This window comes from Oncorhynchus clarkii, chromosome 20 (genome assembly GCF_045791955.1).
Source record: "Oncorhynchus clarkii lewisi isolate Uvic-CL-2024 chromosome 20, UVic_Ocla_1.0, whole genome shotgun sequence".
NCBI classification, from domain to species: Eukaryota; Metazoa; Chordata; class Actinopteri; order Salmoniformes; family Salmonidae; genus Oncorhynchus; species Oncorhynchus clarkii.
This window is the reverse complement of record NC_092166.1, coordinates 58,334,954-58,362,043: the sequence shown is the minus strand read 5'-3', so window position 1 is coordinate 58,362,043 and position 27,090 is coordinate 58,334,954. Positions and strand designations below refer to the sequence as shown.

At 43.3% G+C, this 27,090-nt stretch overlaps 1 protein-coding gene across 1 annotated transcript; it reads left to right on the top strand.

Moving 5' to 3' along the window:
- Window positions 1–6,420: 6,420 nt before the first annotated feature.
- LOC139375603 (mutS homolog 2 (E. coli)) lies at window positions 6,421–27,090 on the top strand. Its single transcript, XM_071117393.1, has 16 exons — window positions 6,421–6,689; window positions 9,066–9,211; window positions 9,294–9,572; window positions 14,031–14,177; window positions 14,391–14,540; window positions 18,161–18,294; window positions 21,530–21,729; window positions 21,813–21,922; window positions 22,007–22,130; window positions 22,233–22,383; window positions 22,455–22,552; window positions 22,686–22,931; window positions 24,688–24,892; window positions 25,510–25,757; window positions 25,849–26,012; window positions 26,759–27,090. Exons 1-16 carry the CDS (start codon window positions 6,482–6,484, stop codon window positions 26,933–26,935), a joined length of 2,787 nt encoding a protein of 928 aa, XP_070973494.1. The 5' UTR covers window positions 6,421–6,481; the 3' UTR covers window positions 26,936–27,090.

The window sequence follows — 27,090 nt, the reverse complement described above, 5'->3', positions numbered from 1 at the left end:
ATGTCCTGGGAAATGTTCTTCTTACTTACAACCTCATGCTAATCGCATTAGCCTACATTAGCTCAACCGTCCCACGAGGGACCCACCAATCCTGAAGAGGTTTTAAGGAGAATGGGCATTTACAGAATGTTTAGATAGAAATGTATTGTGTAGATCAAATTTACTGTGAGATAGATTGGAATAGCATAGGTGTCACATTCTGACCTTTATTTCCTTTGTTTTGTCATCATTTAGTATGGTCAGGGCGTGAGTTGGGGTGGGCAGTCTATGTTTGTTTTTCTATGATTTGGGTATTTCTATGTTTCGGCCTAGTATGGTTCTCAATCAGAGGCAGGTGTCATTAGTTGTCTCTGATTGAGAATCATACTTAGGTAGCCTGGATTTCACTGTGTGTTTGTGGGTGTTTGTTTCTGTGTCTGTGTTTTTCACCACACGGTACTGTTTTGGGTTTCGTTCATTCCACGGTTATTGTTTTTGTATTCAGTTGTTCATGTGTACATTTTCGTATTAAAAGAACCATGGACACTTACCACGCCGCATATTGGTCCTCTGATCCTTTTCACCTCTCATCTTCGGAAGAAGAGGAGGAAATCCCTTACAAAAGGACATTGTGTGTGCTCTATTCATTGTATTTCTTCATTGTCCTGTGGGAGCCCCACGCACCAGGCTGTCTCTCTGTCTCCTCCCTACAGGTGGTCCCGCCTGTCCGGCGCTGCCGGAGTCCCCCTCCTGTCCGGCGCATATTGGTCCTCTGATCCTTTTCACCTCTCATCTTTGGAAGAAGAGGAGGAAATCCCTTACAATAGGACATTGTGTGTGCTCTATTCATTGTATTTCTGTTTTCAACATGCAGTTCCAGATACAGCCCTGGCATTAGTTGAAGGTATCCAATCCAATAGTTTCTGAAAAGTAGTCACTTCCTGAGATCTGTATTCAAATATAAACAAAAATAAAGTAGTTGCATTCTCAGATCTGTATTCAAATAGTTTTAAAAAGTAGTGCTTTTTGGGGATCTGTATTCAAATAGTTGTAGTCAGCTCCAAAGTAACTATTTGTTCGCCACTAAAAATAGTTACCTTCCACAAAGCATAGTTAAAACTACAGTTATCCTAGGTCTGAGTGTATGTGTGTGCGTGTGTGTCAGCGTGTGTGAGCTTGTGTATGTGTGTTTGTGTGTGATGCTGCAGTAGTAATCTACTGTAGTCTGTCACTCTGGGCCTCTCAGGTGAATCACTGCTATGTTGTAATCAACACATTTGCTGTCGTTATATGAGTTTCAGGCATCTATCAAACAGCAGAACAGGCATATTTGTCAGAACTCCGGCATCGGAGTGTGTGCGTGTGTGTTGCAGTTCAATTTAGTTTCCCACTAATCTGGTAAGGGAAATTATGTTGTATTGCAATTCAGTGTGAGGGTCCACAAAAGTAACAAAGCAGGATACTGTATTGTCATATAGTAGAATAGTCATCAGGCTATTTCTGGAGTCATGTTTGATGAGTAAAGCACTTGTGTTGTATGAAGGGTTATCTTAGGTGTAACAGCAGTGACCTCACATAGTGTGTATTGACAAAATGGAAACTGACTGCTATTTTGAATGAAGAATGACATCGAAAAAGTGAAGGGAAGTGGTGGGATGATTTTGACAACCAATTTTTTGTTGTTGGACGATGTTGCCTGTATTTCCCCTCAGCAATAAAAGGACACAATTATTTTTTATCTATGGAAATAGACACAATGTTCTAGAAAATGGATAAAGCAATGCTTGCTTATTACAGTGATAGTATCAAATGTAGGCTAAGACCACAATGTTCCTGTGCCCATTTTTTTTTTAAACGACCTTGCACAATCACACGGTTCTTTAACGTTGACTTAAAAATCATTCAGAAAAACAAAGGGGATAATGGCCACCACTTAGTAAAACAAATGTAGAACATTTTGTTGTGGGCCTTTTCCCTTCAAGGCACTCTTGAGGAAAAACAAAAGGATGAACACATTTATTTAAAATGCCTTTATTTATTTAGGTAGAAATACTGTATTTAAAAACATGTTTTGGGCTTGTTATCTGCCTTTATCAGGGAGTACACTTTCAGAATCCCCTTACATGCAGATACAACTTAGCTGTGAGTGAAAGTGAATGAAGTGTTGTGCACACTGTATGAAAAGGTTTGAAATAGAAACGGTTTGAAAAGGTCTGGTCAATGTGTGTGTGTCTGTCTGTTGGGCTGTCCAGTGATGATAGACAGACATCTACCATCCAGCACACACGCACACTTCTGTCTTGGTTAGACAAAGGCAAGTGTTGGGTCACTCATCTCTGTAACAGAGAGATGAGTGATCCACAATACCCTGGGGCAATATGGGGGAGAGAGAGAGCAAGAGGGAGAATAAAAGAGGGCGTTGCAGCCAGCACAGACGTAGGTGGTTGAAACGCACACACCTGATATCATCTGTGTTGCCATGGCATTGGTCGCCCTGGCAACATTAAGAGATCTGTCATTTCTCACCCGTAAATAGGTATCACACACACCAAGTAGAACACAAGACATATAGAGACCACTAAAAAAAAGAAGAATAGAGAACTGTGAAAACAGAGCCAGCCATCAGCAGAAATGTCCAGGGCCTCGTTTCCCACTTGCCTTGTAACTAACTTAAGCATTACGATGATCGTACCAGATGCGTCGCTATTTACGAACCAACTTTTTAAAAGTGTTTCCCAAACAAGCACATAGTGAGAAGAAGGTTGGCTAAGTGCGTCGTTAGACCATGTGTCGATACTGATAGTATCGAAAGAAAAGCAGCGCTGCTCTCGGATCAGCTTTCTCCATTCAAATCTTACCTTAACATTAGAATTCTTCCACAATACTAAAGATGCATTAGATCCTAGCAACATATTTCCACCTATGGCTGCAAATAGGCTATTGAGGGGGCTTATTGTGATTACCCAATAAGAATAATGCACTAAATCACAGATTGGTCCTATCATTACGCACGTTGTCACACATCATGAAACACATTGAGGCTAAAATTACAGACAGTAACCTATTTGCAAAATAGAACTCAATTCATTGAACATGAAATTGATTTCAATATGATTGAAAAAGCCTATATCATCCCAGACACCCTAGACCCACTCCAATTCGCATACCTCCCCAACAGATCCACAGATGACACAATCTTAATTGCACTTCACACTGCCCTCTCCCACCTGGACAAGAGGGGAAATAACTCTGCGAGAATGCTGTTCATAGACTACAGCTCAGCTTTCAACAACATAGTCCCCTCCAAGCTCATCACCAAGCTTGGGACCCTGGGACTGAACCCCTCCCTCTGCAACTGGATTCTGGACTTTCTGACGGGCCAGCCCCAGGTGGTGAGGGTAGGTAACAATACCTCCATCACACTGACCCTCAACACGGGGGTCCCTCAGGGGTGTGTGCTTGGTCCCCTCCTGTACTCCCTGTTAACCCACAACTGCATCTATCTATACAGTGGGGAGAAGTATTTGATACACTGCCAATTTTGCAGGTTTTCCTACTTACAAAGCATGTAGAGGTCTGTAATTTTCATCATTGGTACACTTCAACTGTGAGAGACGGAATCTAAAACAAAAATCCAGAAAATCACATTGTATGATTTTTAAGTAATTAATTTGCATGTTATTGCATGACATAAGTATTTGATCACCTACCAACCAGTAAGAATTCTAGCTCTCAAAGACCTGTTAGTTTTTCTTTAAGAAGCCCTCCTGTTCTCCACTCATTAACCGCACCTGTTTGAACTCGTTACCTGTATAAAAGACACCTTACCACACACTCAATCAAACAGACTCCAACCTCTCCACAATGGTCAAGACCAGAGAGCTGTGTAAGGACAACAGGGATACAATTGTAGACCTGCACAAGGCTGGGATGGGCTACAAGACAATAGGCAAGCAGCTTGGTGAGAAGGCAACAACTGTTGGCACAATTATTAGAAAATGGAAGAAGTTCAAGACGAAGGTCAATCACCCTCCGTCTGGGTCTCCATGCAAGATCTCACCTCGTGGGGCATCAATGATCATGAGGAAGGTGAGGGATCAGCCCAGAACTACACGGCAGGACCTGGTCAATGACCTGAAGAGAGCTGGGACCACAGTCTCAAAGAAAACCATTAGTAACACACTACGCCGTCATGGATTAAAATCCTGCAGCGCACGCAAGGTCCCCCTGCTCAAGCCAGCGCATGTCCAGGCCCATCTGAAGTTTGCCATTGACCATCTGGATGATCCAGAGGAGGAATGGGAGAAGGTCATGTGGTCTGATGAGACAAACATAGAGCTTTTTGGTCTAAACTCCACTCGCCGTGTTTGGAGGAAGGATGAGTACAACCCCAAGAACACCATGCCAACCGTGAAGCATGGAGGTGGAAACATCATTCTTTGGGGATGCTTTTCTGCAAAGGGGACAGGATGACTGCACTGTATTGAGAGGAGGATGGATGGGGCCATGTATCGCAAGATCTTGGCCAACAACCTCCTTCCCTCAGTAAGAGCATTGAAGATGGGTCATGACTGGGTCTTCCAGCATGACAACGATCCGAAACACACAGCCAGGGCAACTAAGGAGTGACTCCATAAGAAGCATCTCAAGGTCCTGGAGTGGCCTAGCCAGTCTCCAGACCTGAACCCAATAGAACATCTTTGGAGGGAGCTGAAAGTCCGTATTACCCATAATCAGCAGACAGATAGAATCAAGATGTTTAGGCTATGTTGAGCAGAGATCTTCTATGAATAAAATTAAGTGGAAGGGCAAAAAAAGCACTTGTAGATGTGCAAAGGTTTTTAAGAGCCACCTTACTAACAAAGGCTATGGGAAACACCTCGGCTACTAGATACATTGTAAGAAGGTTCTAATGATGATATTACCACTACAAAGGCTCTGAGGAAGGAGGCCCAAGCCTTACCCCAACCCAGCCTGAAGACCAACGTTGAATTACATTGGATGCTTCAGGAGAGAAATCTGAACGTACCAGCACTTTGAAAAGTTCATGTAATTATACTTTCCTGTGGATATATTGCATCACACCTGCAAAAGGACCAACCGCACGGACAACCGGTAAAGTAAGTTAAAATATGATTTTATTCAACATCCTGGCTTGTGGAGGTGGTGAGAGGAAACTTTCCTGATCAAAACGCTCATTTTCATTGTAGAATCCAATCAAATTTAACTTCAGATTTCCAGGCTAACTCCAACCATAATCCAGGTGTGGGACCCTTTCTTTTACAACCAACAACACTTTTAGAATAGCTTATGATTTGTAACTACTGTAGCTATAAAAACAAATGTAATCTTTTTTTGTATTTTACCCCTTTTTCTCCCCAATTTTGATCTTGTCTCATCGCTGCAACTCCCCAACAGGCTAGGGAGGCGAAGGTCGAGTCACGCGTCCCCCGAAATATGATCCGCCAAACCGCGCTTTTTAACACCGCGCCGCCAGCTGCACCACTGTGTTAAAGGAAACACTGTTCAACTGACTACCTCAGTCAAACTTGGTCGCCACAAGGAGTCGCTAGAGCGCGATGAGCCAAGTAAAGCCCCATGGCCAAACCCTCCCCAAAACCGGGCGATGCTGGGCCAATTGTGCGCCTCCCTATGGGAATCGACCGCGATCGAACCCGGGTCTGTAGTGACACCTCTAGCACTGCAGTGCCTTAGACCACGATGCAGTGCCTTAGACCGCTGTGCCACTCGGAAGGCCCACATTGAATCTTTTTGCGACACTTTGGCACTAAAGTTGCCAACTCGGGGGCCAGGGAAAGTGGCGGAAGCGGATGTTTTGTTTAACTCAGATGGCGTGTCGAGTGGAGATGAGAGTGAGAAGAATTATATTACAGTGGTGAATGCAAAAGGAAATAAGATAAGTAAAATGGTAGTGGAAACTAGTCGTTTTTGGTTGGAATAAGGGTTTTGAATCGATGATGTTACCTGGGAGATCCGTTTGAAGTCTCTATTAAAATTGTGAATGAGGTGGCATCGATGAGAGTAAAGAGAGGTGTGTTTATTTTGTTTCAGGAAGTTGTGGGATTGGAATTTGTTGTGTGTGGATCTTCGAAGCAGGGCGCCTATCAAGGGTGTTGTCTCTGGTTAGAGGCTAGGCTGTATCACAACCGGCCGTGATTGAGAGTCCCATAGAGCGGGGCACAATTGGCCCAGCGTCGTCCGGGTTAGGGTCATTGTAAATAAGAATTTGTTCTTAACTAACTTGTCTAGGTAAAGGTTAAATAATAAAAATATATTTTTTTTTACAGAATGTCGGCCCAAATATATTTTGTTCCATCTTTTCACACTGCCTGGGCTTCCTCTCACTACCATATTTGGTACTGCGTTGAAACGCCAACCGGATGCTTCACATTTATACATCCGGTGAAATATCTGTCTCATAGTTCTATCTGTGCCCTGACGTAACTTCCCGTTTCTCCAGTCTGTGGCGGGAGATTCCAGCATGGCGGTGCAACCTAAACAGAGCTTGTCCATGGATGCTGCTGCCGAACATGGCTTCCTTACCTACTACTTTTCCATGCCGGAGAAGCCAGACACCACCTTCAGGGTCTTCGACCGGGGTGACTACTACACGGTGCACGGGACCGAAGCGCTGTTCGCCGCCAAGGAGATTTTCAAGACCAACGGAGTGATCAAGACCCTGGGCTCAGGTAGCTACACTTATTTAGCTCACAAAGCTAGCCATCTGCATGGTTTTCCACTTTAGATGAGCTAATCCCGATAGCTAGATGCTTAACTACTTCAATATTTGCGTGGGCTATTGTTAGCTTGATACATATGACGCTAGCTAAATCCCAATTTGAGCTAACCTAAAATCACGCCACTTCGATACTTTTACGACCGGAATAGAGCTTTTCGTAGTATGTTATGAGAATTTACACAGCAGGGGCCTCGTTTATCAAAGTATTTGTCAAGGAACATGCCTGACATAATTGTTGGGACGCTTTAAAAAAAATAAAAATAAATCATTTAACGTCAGACGTTATTCCCGCAGTAGTCCGTTTCGGTGAAAGTCACTACAACAAATGTGCTTCAGCCAAAGATTTATATAACTAAACCAAGATGGACCACAGTCTGTCGTTTCCAATGGGAATAAATGAGCCATGGGGGGCAGAGCGAAGCACGAATTCGCCGTTACACTCCTAAACAACGCGTTTTAAAAAATATATGTATTTTGCTAAAGTCAACAAACCTTAGTCCACTCTGTTCATAAGATTGTACTTTTGAGACCGGAACTGTATCGAGATCAAATGTTTAATCGTTGAGAGAATTTGAAGATTGTCGACCAAAATCTCTAGTTCCATCTTCTGCCAGCCAGTGTGCTTCCTCTAGTTTTTAAAAATGTATTTCACCTTTATTTAACCAGGTAGGCTAGTTGAGAACAAGTTCTCATTTGCAACTGCGACCTGGCCAATATAAAGCATAGTAGTTTGACACATACAACAACACAGAGTTACACATGGAAAGAACAAAACATACAGTCAATAATACAGTAGGAAAAAAAAAAAAAAAAGTCTATATACAGTGAGTGCAAATAAGGGAGTTAAGGCAATAAATAGGCCGACGTAATTACAATATGGCAATTAAACACTGGAATGGTAGATGTGCAAAAGATGGATGTGCAAGTAGAGATACTGTGGTGCAAAAGGAGCAAAATAAATAAATACAGTATGGGAATGAGGTAGATAGATGGACTGTATACAGATGGGCTATGAACAGGTGCAGTGATCTGTGAGCTGCTCTGACAGATGGTTCTTAAAGCTAGTGAGGGAGATGGGAATCTCCAGATTCAGTGATTTATTTTTGCAGTTCGTTCCAGTCAGTGGCAGCAGAGAACTGGAAGGAAAGGCGACCAAAGAGGAATTGGCTTTGGGGGTGACCAGAGAGAGATACCTGCTGGAGCGTGTGCTACTAGTGTGTGCCGCTATGGTGACCAGCGAGCTGAGATAGGGCGGGGCTTTACCTAGCAGAGACTTGTAGATAACCTGTAGCCAGTGGGTTTGGCGACGAGTATGAAGTGAGGGCCAGCCAACGAGAGTGTACAGGTCGCAGTGGTGGGTAGTATATGGGGCTTTGGTGACAAAACGGATGGCACTGTGATAGACTACATCCAGTTTGCTGAGTAGAGTGTTGGAGGCTATTTTATAGATGACATCGCCGAAGTCAAGGATCGGTAGGATGGTCAGTTTTACGAGGGTATGTTTGGCAGCATAAGTGAAGGAAGCTTTGTTGTGAAATAGGAAGCCGATTCTAGATTTAATTTTTGATTGGAGATGCTTAATGTGAGTCTGGAAGGAGAGTTTACAGTCTAGCCAGACACCTAGGTATTTGTAGTTATCCACGTATTCTAAGTCAGAGCCGTCCAGAGTAGTGATGCTGGATGGGCGGGCAGGTGCGGGCAATGATCGGTTGAATAGCATGCATTTAGATTTATTTGCGTTTAAGAGCAGTTGGATGCCACTGAAGGAGAGTTGTATGGCATTGAAGCTCGTCTGGAGGTTAGTTAACACAGTGTCCAAAGAAGGGCCAGAAGTATACAGATTGGTGTTGTCTGTGTAGAGGTGGATTAGAGAATTACCAGCAGCAAGAGCGACATCATTGATGTATACAGAGAAGAGTCGGCCCGAGAATTGAACCCTGTGGCACACCCATAGAGACTGCCAGATGTCCGGACAACAGGCCCTCCGATTTGACACACTGAGCTCTATCAGATAAGTAGTTGGTGAACCAGGCGAGGCAATCATTTGAGAAACCAAGGCTGTTGAGTCTGCCAATAAAAATTTGGTGATTGACAGAGTCAAAAGCCTTGGCCAGGTCGCTGAATACAGCTGCACAGTAGTGTCTCTTATCGATGGCGGTTATGATATCGTTAAGGACCTTGAGCGTGGCTGAGGTGCACCCATGACCAGCTCGGAAACCAGATTGCATAGCGGAGAAGGTACGATGTGATTCAACATGGTCAGTAATCTGGTTGTTAACTTGGCTTTCGAAGACCTTAGACCTGTATTTATTGTGTGTGTGTGTAGGTAGCCGCAAGCTGGAGAGTGTGGTTCTCAGCAAGACAAACTTTGAGGCTCTGGTCAGAGACCTGCTGCTGGTGAAACAATACAGAGTGGAAGTCTACAGGAACCAAAGCAAAACCAAGGATCACAACTGGCAACTGGAGTACAAGGTACAAACACAGCCATAGACACAATCTGAAGGTTACATTTGCAAGTCTTGTAATAGTTCTCTTTCACTACTTCTCTCTCCAGGCATCTCCAGGGAATCTGAGCCAGTTTGAGGAGGTTCTATTTGGCGGGGCTGAGGGAAGAGGGGCTGGCTCAGCGGGGGTTGTGGCCGTACGGTTGGCTGTCGGGGGTGACGGACAGCGCGTGGTGGGCGTGGGCTATGTGGACGCGTCCCTAAGGACCATGGGAGTGTGCGAGTTCCTTGATGGAGAGACTTTCTGTAACCTGGAGGCTCTGCTTGTGCAGCTGAGCCCTAAGGAATGTCTGCTACCACAGGGTGACAACACTGATAACATACGACAGGTAGGTGTGCGTGTGTCTATGCAACAGAGAGAAAATGTCTTTGTGGGAGGTGAATGAAGTCTGTGAGAAAGTGACTGACTGTGTGAGGTGAGGAAGGGAGTGAGTGATTGTGTGAGGTGAGGAAGGAAGGAAGGGAGTGAGTGTGTGTAAGTGTCTGTGTGTGTGTGAGTCTATATAAAGTACCAGTCAAAAGTTTGGACACCTACTCATTAAAGGGTTTTTCTTTATTTTTTACTATTTTCTACATTGTAGAATAATAGTGAAGACATCCAAACTATGAAATAACACACATGGAATCATGTAGTAACCAAAACAAGTGTTAAACAAATCAATCTATTTTATATTTTTAGTTATTTCAAACCTTCTGCCTTGATGACAACTTTGCACACTCTTGGATGGATGATTGTGTAGGCCAGATCATCTGATGCAGCACTCCATCAATTTCCTTGGTCAAATAGCCCGTACACAGCCTGGAGGTTTGTTTTGGGTCATTCTCCTGTTGAAAAACAAATGATAGTCCCACTAAGCACAAACCAGGTGGGATGGCATATTGCAGCAGAATGCTGCGGTAGCCATGCTGGTTACGTGTGCCTTGAATTCTAAATAAATGACCGACAGTGTCACAAGCAAAACACCACCACCTCCATGCTTCACGGTGGGAACCACACATGCGGAGATCATCCGTTAACCTACTTTGTGTCTCACAAAGTCACTGTGGTTGGAACCAAAAATCTCAAATTTGGACTCATCAGACCAATGGACAGATTTCCACCAGTCTAATGTCCATTGTTTGTGTTTCTTGGCACCAAGCAAGTCTCTTCTTATTATTGGTGTCCTTTAGTAGTGATTTATTTGCAACAATTCAACCGTGAAGGCCTGATTCATGCAGTCTCCTCTGAACAGTAGATGTTGAGCTGTGTCTGTTACGTGAACTCTGTGAAGCATTTGTTTGCACTGCAGTCTGAGATGCAGTTACCTCTAATGAACTTATCCTCTGCAGCAGAGGTAACATGAGAGCCAGTTTCATCATTGCGCTTGATGGTTTTTGCGACTGCACTTGAAGGAAGTTCTTGAAGTTTTCCACATTGGCTGACCATGTCTTAAAGTAATGATGGACTGTCATTTATTTTTGCTTATTTGAACTGTTCTTGCCATAATATGGACTTGATATTTTACCAAATGGGGCTTAGGGACCTTGTCTAAACACAACTGATAGACTCAAAAGCATTAAGAAGGAAATTCCACAAATTTAACTTTTTAAGAAGGCACACCTGTTAGTTGAAATGCATTCCAGGTGACTACCTCATGAAGCTGATTGAGAGAATGCCAAGAGTGTGCAAAGCTGTCAAGGCACAGGGTGGGTACTTTGAAGAATCTCAAATATAAAATATATTTAGAATTGTTTAACACTTTTTGTTTTGGTTACTACATGATTCCATATGTTATTTAATCATTTTGATGTAATCACTATTCATTCTACAATGTGGAAAATAGTGTAAATAAAGAAAAACCCTGGAATGAGTAGGTGTCCAAACTTTTCCCTGGAACTGTATATACCTGTGTGTGTTCGTCCTTCCTTCGGAAAGTATTCAGACGAAGTTGACTTTTTCCCCATTTTGTTACGTTAGAGGCGTATTCTAAAATGGATAATAAAACCAACTCTGAAATCCACACACACTACCCCATAATCAGAAAGCAAATTTTTTAAATTTTTTTGTTTTTGTTTTTTTGGGGTGTATGTTATTTACAGACTCTTTTGCTATAAGACTCAAAATTGAGCTTGGATGCATCCTGTTTCCATTGATCATCCCTGAGATGTTTCTACAGCTTGATTGGAATCCACCTGTGGTAAATTCAATTGATTGGACATTATTTGGATAGGCACACCTGTTTCATATAAGGTCCCACAATTGACAGTGCATGTCAGAACTATAACCAAGCAATAAGGTCAAAGGAATTGTTTGTGGAGCTCCAAGACAGGATTGTGTCGAGACACAGATCTGGGAAAGGGTACCAAACCATTTCTGCAGCATTGAAGGTCCCCAAGAACACAGTGGCCTTCATCATTCTTAAATGGAAGAAGTTTGGAACCACCGAGACTCTTCGTAGAGCTGGCTGCCCGGCCAAACTGAGCAATCGGGGGAGAAGGGCCTTGGTCAGGAAGGTTACCAAGAACCCGATGGTCACTCTGACAGAGTTCCTCTGTGGAGATTGGAGAACCTTCCAGAAGAACATCTCTGCAGCACTCCACCAATCAGGCCTTTATGGAAGAGTGGCCAGACGGAAGACACTCCTCAGTAAAAGACACATGACAGCCCGCTTGGAGTTTGCCAAAGGGCACCTAAAGGACTTTCAGACCATGAGAAACAATATTCTCTGGTCTGATGAAACAAAGATTGAACTCTTTGGCCTGAATGCCATGCGTCACATCTGGAGGAAACCTGGCACAATCCCTACGGTGAAGCGTGGTGGTGGCAGCGTCATGCTATGGGGATGTTTGTCAGCGGCAGGGACTGGGAGACTAGTCAGCATTGAGGCAAAGATGAACGGAACAAAGTACAGAGATACTTAATTAAAACATGCTCAGGACCTCAGACTGGGGCGAAGGTTCCCCTTCCAACAGGACAACGACCCAAAGCACACAGCCAAGACGACACAGGAGTGGCTTTGGGACAAGTCTCAATGTCCTTGAGTGGCCCAGCCAGAGCCCGGACTTGAAACCGATCAAACATCTCTGGAGGGACCCCCCCCCTCAATCTACACACAATACCCATTAATGACAAAGCAAAAACTAGTTTAGAAATGTTAGCTAATTTAGTAAAAATAAACTGAAATCACATTTACATAAGTATTCAGACCCTTCATTCAGCACTTTGTTGAAACACCTTTGGCAGCGATTACAGCCTCGAGTCTTCTTGGGTATGACGCTACAAGCATGGCACACCTGTATTTGGGGAGTTTCTCCCATTCTTCTCTGCAGATCTTCTCAAGCTCTGTCAGGTTGGATGGGGTGCGTTGCTGCACAGCTATTAGCCAACGTACAATCATTGGATAACAAAATAGACAAACTACGATCACGTATATCCATCCCATCAACGGGACATTAAAAACGGATATCTTATGCTGAACGATGACATGGATAACATACAGCTGGTGGGTTTTACGCTGCATCGGCAAGATAGAACAGCTGCCTCCGTTAAGACAAGGGGTGGCGGTCTGTGTAAACAACAACTGGTGCACAAAATCTAATAGTAAGGAAGTCTCAAGGTTTTGCTAGCCCGAGGTGGAGTATCTCATAAGCTGTAGACCACACTTTTTATCAAGAGTTTTCATTTATATTCTTCGTAGCTGTCTATTTACCACCACAAATCGATGCTGGCACTAAGACCCCACTCAACAAGCTGTATAAGGCCAGAAGGAAACAGGAAAACACTCAGAGGCAGCACTCCTAGTGGCCGGGGACTTTAATGCAGGCACACAAACCAGTTTTACCTCATTTCTATCAGCATGTTAAATGTGAAACCAGAGGGAAGAAACTCTAGACCACCTTTACTCCACACACAGAGGCGCGTACAAAGCCCCAGGTGGAAAGGGTGGGCAACAACACATACGCCACACTGATCCTCAACACAGGGGTCCCTCAGGGGTGCGTGCTCAGTCCCCTCCTGTACTCCTTATTCACTCATGACTGCATGGCCAGGAACAACTCCAACACCATTAAGTTAGCCGACGACAACAGTGGTAGGCCTGATCACCGACAATGGTGAGACAGCCTATAGGGAGGTCAGAGACCTGGCCGTGTGGTGCCAGGATAACCTCTCCCTCAACGTGATCAAGAAGATGATTGTAGACTACAGGAAAAGGAGGACCGAGCACGCCCATACTCTCATGGACGGGGCTGTAGTGGATGCAGCGTAAAACCCACCAGCTGTATGTTATCCATGTCATCGTTCAGCATAAGATATCCGTTTTTAATGTCCCGTTGATGGGATGGATATACGTGATCGTAGTTCGTCTATTTTGTTATCCAATGATTGTACGTTGGCTAATAGGACGGATGGTGAAGGCAGATTAACCACTCGCCGTCGGATCCTTCCAAGGCACCCCGACCTATGTCCCGATATCTCTCTTTCTCCTGCGAATGACGGGGGATGAAGGCCTTTGTCTGAAGTAAATCCTTCGCATCACTCTTTTTAAGGATAAAAATGTCTTCCAGATGAGTAATCGCTGTCCTGATATCTAGAAGCTCTTTTCCATCATTAGAAACATTATCTAAAAACAAGTTACAAGTTACAAATAATGCGAAAACCCACAAGCACAATTGGCTAGGAGACTGTGAAATGACAGCCATCTCCTTCGGAGCCATTGTAGAGGAGATGGCTGTAACCCAACAAAATGTGGAAAAAGTCCAGGGGTCTTGAATACTTTCTGATGGCACTGTGTATATAATGTGTGTAGGTGGTGCAGCGTGGCGGTGTGTTGCTGTCAGACAGAAAGAGAACAGAGTTCAGTAGTAAAGACATGACCCAGGACCTCAACCGACTGCTACGGACCAGGAAAGGGGAGGCCAACGCCTGCAACGTTCTGCCTGAACTAGACAAACAGGTAACACACACAAACCTACTCGTATAGGATGAGTCTTAATAAACAATTGTTGTTAACGCTGTGGGTCGGTCCGGGTTGCAGCAGTTTGTTATGCCAGTGTGCATTGCCATTAGTAAAGTTATTTATAGAACTGCGTCGCACATGGGATAATATGACTGTTTCCAAACACAACCCACTCTGTTAGTAGTAAAATGACATGTCTGTGTGTTCCAGGTAGCAATGTCATGCTTGGCAGCAGTGGTTCGTTACCTGGAGTTGCTGTCTGACCAATCAAACTTCAGCTCCTTCAGCTTGACGACCCTTGACCTGAGCCAGTACATGAGGCTGGACAACGCTGCTGTACAAGCCCTCAACCTATTTCAGGTACATTTCAGGTAACATTTAGCATTTAAGTTGATCAACTATGAATAATTCCCCTCACAAGCGCGGGCCAAATGCGTCAATGTTCCAAAATGCTATTACGGGCGAACACCGTTCTCAAACATGCACCTGATGCGCACGTTTTTTAAATAATGCGTCAGAGATGGATATACAGCGTAATAGTAGAAACTTGGAGGGAATATCTGAAGATGTAACAATAGGATTGTGCCTTACTGACAGAAGAAGCTATAGGCTATGCTATAGGCTATGTAAAATGTCCAGGTTTCCATCAATGATATGGCTGGTTAGTCATGGCATATGTAATTATTTTGGTTATGGAAAAATGTAATTTTAGAATATCATTCCAATGTTAAGCAAATAGGCCTATTAGAATGCACTTTTGACTCTCTCCCAGCCTGTATTTCTTTATTTTATTTGACCTTTATTTAACTAGGCAAGTCAGTTAATAACAAATTCTTATTTTCAATGATGGCCTAGGAACAGTGGGTTAACTTCCTTGTTCAGAGGCAGAAGGACAGATTTTTACGTTGTCAGCTCGGGATTTGACTCTAACCACTAGGCTACCTGCCTCCAGCAGGCCCAGAATTGAGGTTTTGTGCCGGGAGTTGCTATGGCATTTGCATTAGCTGTAGGCTGTGACTAGCTACTAGGGTATTGTAGAAAATATGGTTGTATCTCCCTGAACTGAATTCACACTGTAAAATGTGCTAAGTATTTCTGCATCACGCTGCAACATTGCCTGGCTGGGGGCTGTGCGTGCACACGTGAAGAGCTGAGTGACGGATTCATTTTTAGAAGCGCTGTGCACAGGCATAAACGTTTTTAATATACTGAAGTGAGACTTTGTCCTTGTGATTATTGGCTATTTACATTGTTTTGTTCACAAGCTAGGTTGTTTTTCGATGTTTGAGTTTCAACTGCTAGAGGTCGACCGATTAATCGGAATGGCCGATTAATTAGGGCTGATTTCAAGTTTTCCCAACAATCGGAAATCGGTCATTTTGGATGCCGAATTTTGCCGGGGGGAAAAAAAAAGTTTTTATTTTCATTTAAAAAAAATGTACACCTTTAATCTTTATTTAATTAGGGAAGTCAGTTAAGAACACATTCTTATTTTCAATGACGGCCTAGGAATAGTGGGTTAACTGCCTTGTTCAGGGGCAGAACAACAGATTTTTACCTTGTCAGCTCAGGGATTCAATCTTGCAACCTTACTGTTAACTAGTCCAACGCTCTAACCACCTGCCTCACGAGGAGCCCGTCTGTTACGCGAATGCAGTAAGAGGCCAAGGCAAGTTGCTAGCTAGCATTAAACTTAATCAATCATAATCACTGGGCATAATAACTACACATGGTTGATGATATTACTAGTTTATCTAGCGTGTCCTGCGTTGCAAATAATTGATGCGGTGCGCATGCATGAAAAAGGACTGTAGTTGCTCCAATGTGTACCTAACCATAAACACCAATGCCTTTCTTAAAATCAATACACAGAAGTAAATATTTTTAAACCTGCATATTTAGCTAAAATAAATCCAGGTTAGCAGGCAATATCAACCAGGTGAAAGTGTGTTACTTCTCTTGCGTTAATTGCACGCTGAGTCAGGGTATATGCAACAGTTTGGGCTGCCTGGCTCATTGCGAACTAATTTGCCAGAATTTTACGTAATTATGACATAACATTGAAGGTTGTGCAATGTAACAGGAATATTTAGACTTATGGATGCCACCCGTTAGATAAAATACAGAACGGTTCCGTATTTCACTGAAAGAATAATTCGACCATATTAATGACTAAAGGCTCGTATTTCTGTGTGTTATTATGTTATAATTAAGTCTATGATTTGATAGAGCAGTCGGACTGAGTGATGGGTAGGCACCATCAGGCTCATAAGCATTAATTCAAACAGCACTTTTGTGCGTTTTGCCAGCAGCTCTGCTGTTTATGACTTCAAGCCTATCAACCCCTGCGATTCGGTAACCGATGTGCAATGGTTAGCGGGGTGCGCACTAATAGCGTTTCAAACGTCACTCGCTCTGAGACTTGGAGTGGTTGTTCCCCTTGCTCTGCATGGGTAACGCTGCTTCGAGGGTGGCTGTTGTCATTGTGTTCCTGGTTCGAGCCCAGGGAGAAGCGAGAAGAGGGACGGAAGCTATATTGTTACACTGGCAATACTAAAGTGCCTATAAGAACATCCAATAGTCAAAGGTATATGAAATACAAATGGTATAGAGAGAAATAGTCCTATAATAACTACAACCTAAAACTTCTTACCTGGGAATATTGAAGACTCATGTTAAAAGGAACCACCAGCTTTCATATGTTCTCATGTTCTGAGCAAGGAACTTAAACGTTAGTTTTTTACATGGCACATATTGCACTTTTACTTTCTTCTCCAACACTGTGTTTTTGCATTATTTAAACCAAATTGAACATGTTTCATTATTTATTTGAGGCTAAATTGATTTATTGATGTATTATATTAAGTTAAAATAAGTGTTCATAAGTGTTCACAGTCCAAATACATTTTAAAAATCGTCCGATTTAATCGGTATCGGCTTTTTTTGTCCTCCAATAATCGGTATCGGCGTTGAAAAATAATAATCGGTCGACCTCCAGAAGCGAAGCAACACGGATACTAGTCAGATTCTCAATCCCACGGGCACAAACATGACAAGTTGCTCAACCCCGGTAACCTTCCACAGGTGAGCAGGTGAGCATTTGTCTCATCTGATATTTTGGATAAAAATCTTAGGTCACAAAAAATGAAATTAAACAATATACAACGTTACTCCTTACTAGTAATACATTTATTGTTTTAGAAACATTACAAAGCTCAACTTTTTTTAGTGTTCTAATTTTTGCAAAATGTTTTTCTTTGACTGATAAAAATCTGAGTGGCTGGTAGATTTTTGAATCTATCTGCCACGGTGGCTGGTCTACCAAAAAGTACATTTTAAGCCCTGGCCGTTAGCAAGCGGTGGTGCTCAAAAAGGTCAAGGCGACCATTCTTCAGTGACTGAAGGAGGGTGAAGCAGAGAAATTGAAGGGTGGGGAACCCGCACACCTGTTCTTTATGGTATATTGTTATGTTTTAAAGGGGCAGCTGGTGGTGGAATGTAAGGTCTCTAAATTAATTTCCTTCAGTAACCAGTTCACAATAACATTGTTCTCTCTTAGATGTACATGTGGTCAGCATGTTCAATGAGTACATTATAATTATTATTGTAATGTATTTTTTTGTTAAGATGCAAAAAGTTTTATTTTTTGTAACAAATTAAGTTTATGTAATATAGATGTCTCAGAAATGCACCAATTACTTTAAAAGCACTGCCAAGGACATAGACTCATGTTGGCATATAAAAAAATAAAAAATAAATAAAAAAAGTACTTTAATTTGGGGACAGGTGAAATTGCGCTTTGGGACCGGGACGTTGAGGAAAAAACGTTAGTCTCGAGCCATGGTTACTACATACTATTTAATCGACTTAGTGAGTATACGTTGCAGTACAGTGTGCGGGGAACCCCAAACATTGTGCTCCTGGTATTTGTCTTGATTCCGAGCAGTCTGAGTCTGTCCTGATAGGATCGCTTTCCCCAGGGTTCTCCCGATGACGCCAGTGGAGCCCACTCATTGGCCGGGCTTCTGAATAAGTGCCGCACCCCTCAGGGCCAGCGATTGGTCAACCAGTGGATCAAACAGCCACTCATGGATAAGAACAGGATTGAGGAGAGGTGAGGTCCAACATCTCTTCAACCCTCTCTTCCTTTCTCTTTCACTCATCTCAGTACTGTACCAAAGAGAATGTCCATGAACAACTCCAGAAACTGCTTCGACAATAGAAATCCCTGATCAGGTTTGTAGGCGGCGTCATGGCGACTTTAGCTCGCTAAGCTCATGCGCATGAATGTGTCATCAGGTCTAACGGTTGTGTTGTGCAAGCCATCAAATAAAAGGCACTCCTTCGATATGAAGTTGTTTTTGACTGGAAGAGTCCGTTTTGTCAAGGTTGTAGTAATGACTAATCATATGATAAAAAATGTATCATACCAACTTACTGCCTGCTTGAATGGTGAATAGCTCCAATACACATGAAATGACCCCTGGAATCGATAGAACACCACTCAGAGATTCACATATGATATAACATTCAAAATGGGTTCATCTTTCTTTTAAGGACCAATGCAGGGGTGTGTGCCATCAAGTTATGACGTCAGTGATCTTCAGGTTGCAAAGTCGGAGCTCTAGAAAGATGCTTGAATTTCCGAGTTGGATGACAGTTCAAAGTGATATTTTTTTCCCAGAGTTAATTGTTATAAGTTCCCAAGTTGTCTTGAAAGCACCAAAGTCGGAGAGTTCCCGAGTGCCCAGTTGTTTTGAAAGCGGCATTATTGATCTATCAACTAATGTCACCAGGCAGGTCAATACTGCATCTCAACTGAACAGGCTGACATTTCAGGCTGTCTCTTCAAACGGCTCTTAAACTAAAAGGGCATTTTCGCCATTTCACAGCGTTCTTCCAACCTCCATAGTGTGGAATATATAAAACACAGGAAAATCAAGTTAACTGCAGCATTTGAATATGCTAACATGGCCTTCAATATGACATCTTCAAAGCAAGTCATGTCGCCCTGCTGTGAGTGGACGTCCAACATTAGTACATTGACACGTTTTATTCAACAAAAGCAATGTCACAAAATATCATCGCGTCAATTGTAATGGAAGCCACAGATGTAGGATACATTTTCTAAAGCTAGAATACATTGTTATCCGTTCGACCGGTGGATTCTATCGTCCAACTTTTTACTTATTTTTTTTAACCTTTATTTAACTAGGCAAGTCAGTTAAGAACAAATTCTTATTTTCAATGATGGCCTAGGAACAGTGGGTTAACTAACTGCCTATTCAGGGGCAGGACGACAGATTTGTACCTTGTCAGCTCGGGGGTTTGAACATGCAACCTTCCGGTTACTAGTCCAACGCTCTAACTAGGCTACCCTGCGACTGATGATTGACAAATCAATTTGTAATTGATGTTATTACATACACTTATTGGAGTCATTAACTCGTTTTTCAACCACTCCACAAATGTCTTGTTAACAAACTATAGTTTGGGCAAGTTGGTTAGGACATATACTTTGAATGACACAATACCTTTTTCAACAATTGTTTACAGGCAGGTTATTTCACTTATAATTCACTATCACAATTCCAGTGGGTCAGAAGTTTACATACACTAAGTTGACTGTGCCTTTAAACAGCTTGGAAAATTCCAGAAATGTATGTCATGGCTTTAGAAGATTCTGATAGGCTAATTGAAATCATTTGAGTCAATTGGAGGTGTACCTGTGGATGTATTTCAAGGCCTACCTTCAAACTCAGTGCCTCTTTGCTTGACATCATTTGAAAATCAGAAGAAATCAGCCAAGAAAAAAAATTGTAGACCTCCACAAGTCTGGTTCATCATTGGGAGCAATTTCCTCAAGCCTGAAGGTACCATGTTCATCTGTATAAACAATAGTACGCAAATATAAACAACAAGGAGGTGCATTGTGTCTCTTAGAGATTAACGTACTTTAGTGGGTTAAGTGCAAATCAATCCCAGTACAACAGCAAAGGACCTTGTGAAGATGCTGGAGGAAACGGGTACAAAAGTATCTATATCCACAGTAAAACGAGTCCTATATCGACCTAACCTGAATGGCCGCTCAGCAAGGAAGAAGCCTCTGCTCCAAAACTGCCATAAAAAAGCCAGACTACGGTTTGCACATGGGGACAAAGATCATACTTTTTGGAGAAATGTCCTCTGGTCTGATGAAACAAAAAAAAAACTGTTTGTCATAATGACCATCGTTATGTTTGGAGGAAAAAGGGGGAAGCTTTCAAGCTGAAGAACACCATCCCAACCGTGAAGCACGGGGGTGGCAGCATCATGTTGTGGGGGTGCTTTGCTGCAGGAGGGACTGGTGCACTTCACAAAATAGATGGCATCATGAGCAAGGAAAATTATGTTGCTTCAATATATCCACATCTCAAAACATCAGTCACACCAGCTCTGTCAGGATTTAATGGGACAAAATTCACCCAATTTATTGTGGGAAGCTTGTGGAAGGCTACCCAAAATATTTGACCCAAGTTAAACAATTTAAAGGCAATGCTACCAAATACTAATTGAGTGTATGTAAACTTCTGACCCACTGGGAATGTGATGCTGAAATAAATCATTCTATCTACTATTATTCTGACATTTCACATTCTTAAAATAGTGGTGATCCTTACTGACCTAAAATGGGATTATTACTAGGATTAAATGTCAGGAATTGTGAAACTGAGTTTAAATGTATTTGGCTAAGGTCTATGTAAACTTCCGACTTCAACTGTAACTATGAAGCTCCACATTTAATTCCAAATGCTTTATACTGCATTTCAAAGTTTCACCAATCAAATTGTTAGATTTTTACTAGGCCTTCATGAGTGCAAGGTACGCCATGAATATTAGGCTTTTCTTGCATTGTATCCATGCTGGCTTTTGCGATGGGTGGGCAGGGCATATAATGCACAATTTGCTGAAATGGAAACACTTAAACCACTTTAATTTTATTCAACATTCTAGATTTAAATTTTTTTTATGTTTTGATAACAGTTCAATGGAAACGCACCATGGCAGGCAATTGTCGCATCTACTTCCTATGCAAACTTTCTAAATGTCAAAAAAAAATCACTGGACAAGTTAATGGAAACTTAGCTACTGGCTCGTGCCTTTTTAGATTTGAGAGAAAAATAACTAAGGATACATTTTTCACTTCTCCTATTGACTTCCCAACCCCCTGGTCTGTCGAGCCTGCTCCGAGGCGTTCCCAGAAGTATTAGCAGTGTTTCCTGTAGCCCTCTGTTCTGCTTCCACCTTCTGGTCTTTCCTAGTACTGCAGACACTACCTGTGAATTCTCATTGTGTGTGTGTGTGTGTAGACTGGACCTGGTAGAGTGCCTCGTGAATGACGGTGAGGCCAGACAGACTCTTCAGGACGATCTGTTGCGGCGGTTCCCAGATCTCCACCGCTTGTCCAAAAAGTTTCACCGGCTCTCGGCAACACTGCAGGACTGTTACCGCGGTTACCAGGCTGTGGGCCAGATCCCTGCACTTCTGTTGGCTCTGGAGAAACACCAAGGTACACACATGCACGCACGCACACACACACATACTAAGATGCGCGCGCGCACACTAACTCCCTAGCACCATCCTGTGTTGTAGGAAGTCACCAGATGCTGTTGGAGGCCGTGTTCATCTCTCCTCTCAGAGACCTGCAGGCTGACTTCATTAAGTACCAGGAGATGATCGAAACTACACTGGATATGAACCAGGTAGGGTGTGTGTGTGTGTGTGTGTGTGTGTGTGTTCCGTGTTAGAATACACTAGATGTGAACCAACCGTGTGTGTTTTTGTAGGTGGAGCACCATGAGTTCCTGGTGAAGGCGTCGTTTGACCCGGTGCTCTCTGAGCTGAGGGAGAAGATGGACACACTGGAGAACAGCATGCAGAGCGTACTGAACAGCGCAGCACGGGAACTGGGTACACGACACAGACAGACACACACACACACACAGAATAGATGCACACCAGTGTATTTAATTGTGTGTGTGTGTGTGTGTGTGTGTGTGTGTGTGTGTATAGGTCTGGATGCTGGTAAGACGGTGAAGTTGGAGTGTAACAGTGTGTTGGGGTATTACCTGAGGGTGACCTGTAAAGAGGAGAAGAGTCTGAGGAACAACAAAACGTTCACAACGCTGGACGTCCAGAAGAATGGAGTCCGGTTCACCAACAGGTCTGGCGCGCTCACACACACATACACACAATTTGCCCCGCGGTGAGCTAACTTTCTTTGTGCGTGTGTAGTAAGCTGAGTTCTTTGAATGAAGACTACACCAGGAACAGAGAGGAGTATGAGGAGGCTCAGAACGCCATCGTTAAGGAGATCATCAGCATCGCCGCGGGTGATGGCACAAACACACACACACACACACACACTGCAACTTCCTATCAGGCTTGATGTAGCATTTTTAGTAGAAATGAATGTTGGAACAGTATCCCTTTTCGTTTCTTAAATATACCCATGGACGTCCCCAGGTTACGTGGACCCCCTGCAGTCGTTGAGTGACGTCATTGCCCAGCTGGATGCGGTGGTCAGCTTCTCTGTGGCGTCAGTCTCTGCCCCCATCCCCTACGTCAGGCCACGCCTCCTGGCTGCGGACCGCAGGCGCCTGGAGCTCCAACAGGCCAGACACCCCTGCCTGGAGTCGGACGCAGACACAGCCTTCATACCTAATGATATATCCTTCATACAGGGGGAGCAGAGCTTCTATATCATCACAGGTACACATGCACAGCTCTTTTATTTTGAGAGGATTTCAGAGGAGGCTGCAAGCCGTTCATTCACCCGTTTAAACAGGATTTGACTGAACACCAAGTCGGAGGACATTGAAAACAAGGGCTAAGTTCCATTCGCAATCTCCGGTTCTGTACTATAATTTTTGTTGCGTTTGGTACTTCTGTCACGCGTCTCTCACACGATTGAGAGGATCAAGTCTATAGCGCGAAGAGGTAAGATCCCGCTACACGTATTCATTGCTAGAGCTGTCTGGGCTGCATTGTTAGCCCCCAACTCCTGCTGCACGCAAGTTGGCACACTTGGATAATGCAACACGGCATGTAGAAATGTTGAAACTGTTAATTACTGTTCGCAAAACAATGTTCACACTGGCTAAAACACTTTCACAATGCAAGAAGATACTGGTAGCTTCCAGCTTTAATTGTAGGCTAACTTTCTCTGCTAATTTACAGCTGAATTCACTACCCTCGTACTTTGTTTGTGAAACCATAAAATCAGCAACATATGCTGATTTTCAAAGCTGATTGCCACCAAAAGCGTTATTAATTCACTTGGTCTCCCTCGCCAACAAAAACAAATTTGCTTAATCTTCCTCGCCTTCTGGTTCCCATAAAGTCCGAGTTAGAGCCGGCGCACAGTTTTATCAGGGTGCTTCTTCTATGCAAATGATGTTGGTCAGGACAACACAATAAGTTCTCCTGGCAGTTGCCAATTAAATAAATCCTAAATGGAAGGGACTATTTGTCATCTGTAGCCCCATGAAATTAGCTAAAACAAACTCAATAATATGCCTTCACCTGTATTGTGAGTAGACCTAGGCTACATCTTGATTTACCCAGTTCATCAAGGGATGTACCATTCAAATAATTGATTATCGTTATGTTTTGGAGTTAGATTGGTAAAAAGTCAATTGACTGGATAATTGATGAATTAACCCGTGGACTACAATCGGAAATCAAAGTAACATCATAAAAAAAAATCGCCATCAAAATCTGTCAGTTTAAGATGGAAATCTTATTTTTTTGTTGTTGCATGGCTGCGTCTCAATTGCCGATATTGCCTTTCCGCGTCTGTGGTGAAAGGTGGCAGAGCTAGAGCAGTGTTTGTCCGACCGTGAGACATAACGAAAAATCTATTTTCTCACGAAAACGTCTGTGGCGTCTGAACAACGGTTTGGCCTATAACTTATGACCACTTTATTGAAAGATGACCCTCAAGAACACGATGGTGTTCTCCATTTTGCTCTAGGATGCCAACAAAACTCGTCTTAAGATCCCCGGTACCAGATTTTAAAAAATGAATGAGTGCCTAAAATAAGTACATGTAAATGAAAATAAACACATGGTTTCCTGATCTTATCTCAGACATAGGACAGACACTTCAGAACAAACTTTGTTTTGGACTGACATCTGTTATTCATTGCGTTTGTATTGGCTAATGGCAGTAATGCCAAATTCAATGTTTCATCCAATCATTTTTTTATTTTTGTATCTTAAGGAGTCTTAAAATTCTAAATCCAATAGTCAACCTGGTATCAGGACAACACTAGTGTCCATACCATAGACTTTATAAGGGTCAATACCCATAAACTGAGCACACCATGGAGACGTGTGCATTTGTCTTGATACATTTAGCCCGAGAAATGCACAATGCTCTTCTGTACTACGTTCATTTTAGTATAAACACACACCCCTCTGGCCTGACGTACAGATTTACATACACTAACCCTCCCCTCCACAGGTCCTAATATGGGCGGGAAGTCTACCTTCATCAGGCAGGTGGGCGTGATCTCTCTGATGGCTCAGATTGGCTGCTTTGTCCCCTGTGAGAAGGCGGAGCTAAGCATGATTGACAGCTGTCTGTGCCGTGTGGGGGCAGGGGATAGCCAGCTCAAGGGCGTGTCTACATTTATGTCCGAGATGCTGGAGACTGCAGCTATTCTCCGGTGAGAGCACGCACGCACACGCCACCATCTCTGCAGCTCTTTTAGTTTAGTCAAATCCTTTGCGCTCCCTGATTACATGATCAAAGTGCTTAGTGTGCATCATTGATAATGAACATGTACAGGTAACTGCCAAAATAAAGGAAACAGCAACATAGTGTATTAATAGGGCTTTGGGGGACCACGAGCCAGAACAGCTTCACTGTACCTTGGAATAGATTCTACAAGTGTTTGAAACTCTATTGGAGGGATGCGACACCATTTGTTCCACAATTGTATGTTTTTTTTGATGGTGGTAGAAAATGCTGTCACGTGCATATGTTTTTAATTAGGTTGAGGCCTGGTGACTGAGATGGCCATGGCAAATGATTTACATAATTTTCATGCTCCTCAAACCATTCCGTGACCACTAGTGCCCTGTGGAAGGAGGCATTGTCATCCTGTGGGGGCATAGCCAAAATAATAGCCTGCCCAGCATTTTTTTATACATGACCCTAACCATGATGGGATGTTAATTGCTTAATTCAGCAACCACACCTGTTTTAAATGTACTTTGTATCCATTATTTTTGGCAGTTGCCTGTACATTGACTCAACTGTTACACTGTTTTCTCTCCCTAGCGCTGCCACGAAGAACTCTCTAATAATAATCGATGAGTTGGGTCGCGGAACATCTACATTCGATGGCTTTGGTCTGGCCTGGGCCATCAGTGAACACATCGCCTCGAAGATTGGCTGCTTCTGTCTGTTTGCCACTCACTTCCATGAGCTTACGGCGTTGGCCACACACCACCCCACCGTCCGCAACCTGCACGTCACCGCTCTGACCACTCAACACACACTCACCATGCTCTACAGGGTCAAACCAGGTACACACACACACGACACTGTAGTATCCAGTATATACACACAAACGTCACAACATCAGAACAGCGGTTGACAAAGTATGTGTGTGTTTAGGTGTGTGTGACCAGAGTTTTGGGATCCATGTGGCGGAGTTGGCGTGTTTCCCGCCGGCGGTGGTTGCCATGGCAAAGCAGAAGGCTGCAGAACTGGAGGAGTTTCAGGAGGAGCCGAGTGGGGAGGAGGGGCCAGAGGCCAAGAAACGACGCAGCGATAAACGGGTAAACGCACACACTAAGACAAGATCGTTTTGGCATGTAGAACTATACAGAACAAAAATATAAATGGAACATGCAACAATTTCAGAGTTTACTGAGTTACAGTTCATATAAGGAAATCAGTCAATTCAATTAGGTCCTAATATATGGATTTCACATGACTGGGCAGGCGTGTAGCTTGAGGGCATAGGCCCAGCCAATCCATATTTGTCTTTCCCCACAAAAGGGCTTTATTACAGACAGATACTCCTCAGCACCACCGCCCCCCCCCCCCCAACCCCCCTCAGACAATCCCACAGGGGAAGAAGCCGGATGTAGAGGTCCTGGGCTGGCGTGGTTAGTGGTTGAGGCCAAATTCTCTAAAATGACGTTGGAGGCAGCTTATGGTAGAGAAATTAACATTCAATTCTCTGGCAACAGCTCTGTTGGACATTCCTGCAGTCAGCATGCCAATTGCACGCTCCCTCAACCTGAGACATTTGTCCCCAGCACAAAATCATGCTTCTTGATATGCCACGCATGTCAGCTGAATGGATTATCTTGGCAAATTAGAAACGCTCACTAAAAGGGATGTAAACACGTTTTTGCACAAAATGAGAGAGAAATAAGCTAATGGAAAACTTCAGGGATCTTTTATTTCAGCTCATTAGACATGGGACCAATACGACATGTTGCTTTTATGTATTTGTTCGGTGTAGAATGACTTGGCTTCATAATTACTCCAACCTTCTAATACCATCTCTTTCCAGGAGGGAGAGGTATTGATCCAGTCGTTTCTGGAGAAGGTGAAATCTCTGCCGGCAGTCACCATGACTGACCAGGAGGTGAAGGCGGAGCTTAGAGCCATGAAGCAGGAGCTTGTTGCCCATAACAACGCCTACATCACTGAGCTCCTGGCACGCTCCACCCCTATCCACACAACCTGAGACCAGTCGTACGCTACACACAACCTGAGACCGGTCGTACGGTACACACATACCCTAGTGAGGTGTCATCTACAGTAGTTTGGTCAATTTTCCCTTACCATCTTTCTCGTTATGTTACCAATAAAATAAACCTCTTTAAATAAGTGCAAATCATT